The sequence below is a fragment of the Acomys minous genome (assembly GCF_964271855.1).
Source record: "Acomys minous genome assembly, chromosome: 19".
Lineage (NCBI taxonomy): Eukaryota > Metazoa > Chordata > Mammalia > Rodentia > Muridae > Acomys > Acomys minous.
The window spans coordinates 9,942,348-9,948,140 of NC_140499.1; the positions used below are offsets into that span (position 1 = coordinate 9,942,348).

General features: G+C 45.3%; 1 protein-coding gene across 1 annotated transcript; it reads right to left on the minus strand.

The window, feature by feature from the left end:
• Positions 1-4,761: 4,761 nt before the first annotated feature.
• Positions 4,762-5,210, minus strand: LOC311590049 (small ribosomal subunit protein eS25-like). The gene has a single exon (XM_084768835.1). It carries the CDS (start codon positions 5,172-5,174, stop codon positions 4,797-4,799), a length of 378 nt encoding a protein of 125 aa, XP_084624961.1. The 5' UTR covers positions 5,175-5,210; the 3' UTR covers positions 4,762-4,796.
• Between the last annotated feature and the right edge of the window lie 583 nt (positions 5,211-5,793).

The following is a 5,793-nucleotide window of genomic DNA, read 5'->3' on the forward strand; positions in this document are numbered from 1 at the left end:
AATTCTCAACAGAGGACTATCAAATGGCCAGGAAACACTTAAAGAAATGATAGACGTCTTTAGTTATCAGGGAAATGCAAATCAAAACAATTCCAAGATTCCATTTTACACCCATCAGAATGGCTGAGATCAAAAATTCAAGTGACAGCATGTGCTGACAAGGATGTGGAGAAAGGGGAGCACTCCTACCTTGTGGGTGGGAGTTCACAATTGTACAACCACTTTGGAACTCAATCTGGTGCCTTCTAAGAAAATTGGAAATAGTGCTATCTCAAGACTCAGCTATTCCACTCCTGGGCACATACTTGAAAGATGCTCCACCATACAACAAGGACGTTTGCTCAACTATGTTGACAGCAGCCTTATTCGTAATAACCAGTCTCTGGAAACAGCATAGATGTCCCTCAACTGAAGAATAGACAAAGGAACTATAAAAGCAAGGAAATCTTGAAATTTGCATCAAAGATGGAACTAGATCTGATCATCCTGAGTGAGGTAACCCAGACCCAGAAAGACACACATGGTATATACTCACTTGTAAGTGGATATTAGTCCAACATAGATGTCCTCTGAGAGACTCCACCCAGGACGGGATCAGGGCAGACGCTGGGACTCACTGCTGGATTCTACTTGAGAGTGGTATAGATAGAAGAAACCAGAGGGTTCAGGAGCCCCACAAGGAGACGATCAAGGCTAGCAGATCTAGACCCAGGTGGGCTTGCACAAACTGTTGTACCAACCAAGGTCAAGGCATAGAGTAAACCTAGATCCCCTGTTTAGACCTAGCCAATGGACAGCTCATTCTCTGCAGTTGTGGGGAAAGCCAGGACTGCCTCTGACATGAACTCTGGTGCTCCCCCCCCCCCCAATTTGATCACTTCCTCTTGGTGGGGAAGCATGGTGGCACACAGAGGAAGAGGATGCAGGCTATCTGATGGGCTGTGGCCATATGGTGGGGGAGGAGTTCCCCTTTAGTCGGAGGTCTAGGGGAGGGGAATAGGGCAGAAGAGGGAGGGAGGAAGGGAACAGGGAAGATACAGGTGAGGAGATAACAATTGGGATGTGATCTGAATAAATTATAATTTTTTTTTTTTTGCCGCAGGTCCCTGAGCTATCTAGATTCTTAGTGTCAGGTATAGGTTCCTTCCTGTGGAGTGGGCCTTAAGTCAAATCAAATATTGGTTGGTTACTTCCACAGGCTTTATGCCACCATTGCTCTAGCATATCTTGAAGGCAGGACACCACTGTAGATCAAAGGGTTTGTGCCTGACTTGATGTTTCTCTTTCTCCTTTGGTAGTGTACAGAGTACCATCCTGCACCAAAGATGCTAGCATGCAGAGGTGAAGGCTCAGTGTAGGCACCAGCTCGACTTCTCAATGTTCAGTGAGCTGCGTAGACGTCTTCAGCAATAGGGCCTTGCCATCAATTTGTGGAGAACAACCTATAATCTTGGCAAAATCCTGAGTTGTTTGGTGGTTCCCATGGGACAACTTTAGCCAACAACTCAGTTAGATGTAACAAGAGAGGGCCAACTGGGACTCTGTCTCCCCTGTTATTTGGCAATTTCACTTACATCACCTTCACACACACACACACACACCTTCTGAAGCTTCTACTACGTTAGGTTTTGTAATACCCTTCAAATGGCCTAATTTCAGTTGTCTCTCCCTTGTCCCTCTACCCTTCCCCTCCTCACTTGATCCTCCCATACCAGCCCCTCCCAGTCACCCATAACTATCTATCCTACTTTCCTTTCATAGAGAGATGTGTCTGTCCACTCCACCGCAGCCCCCAACTCTACACCTATCCTCGGTGGTTCTCAGATTGTAGCTTGGCTATCGTTGACTTGACAGCTAATGCCTACATATATGTGAACACAAACCATACTTGTCTTTCTGAGTCTGGGTTTCCTCACTTGTGATGATTATTTTTTCTTGTTCCACCCATTTACCTGAAAATTTCATGATTTCATTTTTTTAAATGGCTGAGTAATAGTCTACTCTGTAATTATAGCATATTTTTTAATCTATTCATTTGTTGAGGGACATCTTGGTTGTTTCCAGTTTCTGGCTATTAATGAATAAAGCTATAACGAACATTGTTGAGTGAGTGTCTCTGTGGTAGGATGAAATGTCCTTTGGGTATTTGCCCAAGAGTGGTATAGCTGGATCTTGAGGTTAATTGATTCCAATCTTCCTGAGGAGCCTGCAAGCTGATTTTCACAGTGGCTGAACAAGTTCGCACTCCCACCAGCAATGGATGAATGTTCCCCTTACTCCACAGCCTGGCTAGCATGAGCTGGTTTTTTTTTTTTTTAATATTTTATCTTAGCCATTCTAATGTTGTAAGATAAAATCTCTCCTCCTATTTCTTCTTTTCATTTTTTAAGCTAGAGTTTCTCTGTGTAAATGCTCTGGCTATCTTGGACTCACTTTGCAAACCAGGCTGGCCTCAAACTCACAGAGATCCGCCTGCCTCTTCCTCCTGAGTGCTGGGATTATAGGCATGTGTACCACCACACCCGGCAAAATATCTCTTCTTTAAACAAATAATTTATTTTATGTGTATGAGTGTTCTGCCTGCATGTATGTATGTGCACCATGTGCTTGATTGGTGTCCCAGGAGGTCAGAAGAGAGCATCAGATCCCCCGGAACTAGAACTGCAGATAATTGTGAGCAGCCATGTACGTGCTGGGACCTGAACTTGGGTCCTCTAGAAGAGCAGCAGGTGCTCTTAACCACTGAGCCATCTTCCTAGCCCCGAGAAGAAATCTCAAAGTAGTTTTGATTTGCATTTTTCTGATGACGAAGGATGTTGAACATTTCTTTAAGTGTTCCTCAGTCATTTGAGTTTTCTCTTTTGAGAATTCTTTGTTAAGATCTGTATTCCATTTTTAGTTGGATTATTTGTTTTCCTGGCATCTTGTTTTTTGAGTTCTTTATGTATTTTAGATATTAGTCCTCTATTGGATGTGTAGACGCTTTCCAGTTTCACCCATCCAGGCCTTTCTGGTTTTTTGAGTCTTCATTGAGCAGTCAGGTGTTATTATAGTAGGTCTGCCTTCATATGTTACTTGGTCTTTTTCTTTGCAGCTTTTAATATTCCTTTTCTGTTCTCTACATTTAGTATTTTGATTATTATGTGCAGAGGGGACTTTTTTTCCTATTCAGTCTATTTTGTGCTCTGTTTTTTGTACTTTGATAGGCACCTCTTTCTTTAGGTTAGAATCATTTTCTTCTATAATTTTGTTGGGACTATTTTCTGTGCCTTTGACCTGGGTTTCTTCTCCTTCCTTTGGTCCTATTATTCTTAGATTTGGCCTTTTCATGGTGTCCCAGATTTCCTGGGTGTTTTGTGTCAGAATTTTTTTTTAAAGACATAACCTTTTCTTCGACAAGCCAGGCACAGTGGCACACACCTGTCATCCCAGCACTCAGGGAGGCAGAGGGAGGCCGATCTCTGTGAGTTCAAGGCCAGCCTGGTCTACGAGTCCAGGACAGCCAAGGCTACACAGAGAAACCTTGTTTTTCCAGCCCCCCCAAGCCAAAAAAGAGTTAAGAGTTTAGGTCCCAGAGCCCATGTATCTGTTAGGTGTCAAGTCAGCCACCTGTAATCTCAGCTACCTGTAATCCCTGCCACCTGTAATCCCCAGCCACCTGTAATCCCAGCCACCTGTAATCCCTAGCTACCTGTAATCCCAGCCACCTGTAATCCCCAGCCACCTGTAATCCCAGCCACCTGTAATCCCAGCCACCTGTAATCCCCAGCCTCCTGTAATCCCAGCCACCTGTAATCCCTAGCTACCTGTAATCCCAGCCACCTGTAATCCCCAGCCACCTGTAATCCCTAGCTACCTGTAATCCCATCCACCTGTAATCCCCAGCCACCCGTAATCCCTACCACCTGTAATCCCAGCCACTTATAATCTCCAGCCACCTGTAATCCCTAGCTACCTGTAATCCCAGCCACCTGTAATCCCAGCCACCTATAATCTCCAGCCACCTGTAATCCCTGCCACCTCTAATCCCCAGCCACCTGTAATCCCAGCCACCTATAATCCCCAGCCACCTATAATCCCTACCACTTGTAATCCCAGCCACCTGTAATCCCCAGCCACCTATAATCCCTACCACCTGTAATCCCAGCCACCTGTAATCCCTAGCTACCTGTAACCCTAGCCACCTGTAATCCCCAGCCACCTGTTATCCCTACCACCTGTAATCCCAGCCACCTGTAATCTCAGCCACCTGTAATCTCCAGCCACCTGTAATCTCCAGCCACCTGTAATCTCCAGCCACCTGTAATCCCCAGACACCTGTAATCCCCAGCCACCTATAATCCCAGCCACCTGTAATCCCTGACACCTATAATCCCCAGCCACCTGTAATCCCAGCTTTCAGGATGGAGAGTTGGGGGAGCAACACAGCAAGCTTACTGTCTACATTTGCCCACATTGACAAGCTCTGGATTCGACTGAAAGACCTAGCCTCCATGAATAAGCTGGAGGACAATAAAGGAAAACTCCCAGTGTCCACCTTGGACACCCCCACACACTCTTGCACACATGCATATGAACATACATGTACAACCAACTACAATCACATACACGTATATTCACAAATATCACACACACATATACATGTAAAAAAAAAGATAGTTAAAAATTATCCTTGTTTTTCTGAAACCAGGTCACTGGTCTCTGTTCCAGCAGCTACACCAAAAAACTTGTTAATCTTTTTTTTTTTTTATTTAATAAAGTTTTATTTTTCCAAATGTACAGCTGATTGAACCCCCTCATGCATCTTCACCAGCAGCTGGGGCATCTCCACCCTTTGTGTTTCTGGTGTAAAGTACTTGGGGTCTGTGCTTTGAAACCAGCTTGATAAGTCCATGACTAAGTAGCTCCTGAAGGGCCGCCCGGGCCAAGGAGCCTTGAACCTTCAGTTGCTCAGAGACCACAGCTGGAGTAATAAGCTTATCGTTGGGAACTTCCTTACAGAGTTTGTCGTATGTGGCTTTGTCAAACAGGACTAGACTGTTGAGCTTGTCCCACCCTTCGCCTTTGGACCACTTCTTCTTTTTGGCCTTGCCATCAGACTTATTTACTGGGTCTTTGTCTTTTTTGGCCAACTTTCCAGCATCTTTCTTCCTCTTGTCGTCCTTGGGTGGCATGGCGAAGCTCGGAGAGTGACGAAGACCACCGTGGCCTCACTAAGATGTCAGGGTGGGTGGCAGGACAGAGAAAGAAACTTGTAAGTCTTTTTGAAAAATTATTAATTTATTCATATTACATCTCGATTGTTAGCCCTTCCCTTGTTTCCTCTTATTCCTCCCTCCCTCCCACTTCCCCCCTTCTCCTCTCCCCTATGTCTGTGATTCAGGGAGACCTCCTCCCCCTATATATGCTCTTAGAACATGGAGTCTCTTCTTGGTAACTTGCTATCATTCCTTTGGGTGCTGCCAAGCCTCCCCGTCCAGGGGACGTGGTCAGAAAGGGGCACCAGAGTTCGTGTGAGAGTCAGATCTCACTCTCCACTCAATGATGGAGAATATCCTGTTCATCGGCTAGGTCTTGGTAGGGGTTTGAAGTTTACTGCCTATATTCTCTTTGGCTGGTGCCTTAGTTTGAGGAGGCCCCCAGGACCCAGATCTGCCTGTCATAAAGTCTTGTAGGTTTCCAGGACCCTGTGGGTCCTACTATTTCCCCATCCTTCCATGCTATTCTCACCTAAAGTCTCAATAGGATGTCTTCTCCTTTGACCCACTTTCCTGGTAAGTAAGGTTTTTCATG

Bases quoted from the DNA above. Each gene is read 5' to 3' on its own strand.
- LOC311590049 (XM_084768835.1), bottom strand. From the start codon at position 5,174: ATGCCACCCAAGGACGACAAGAGGAAGAAAGATGCTGGAAAGTTGGCC.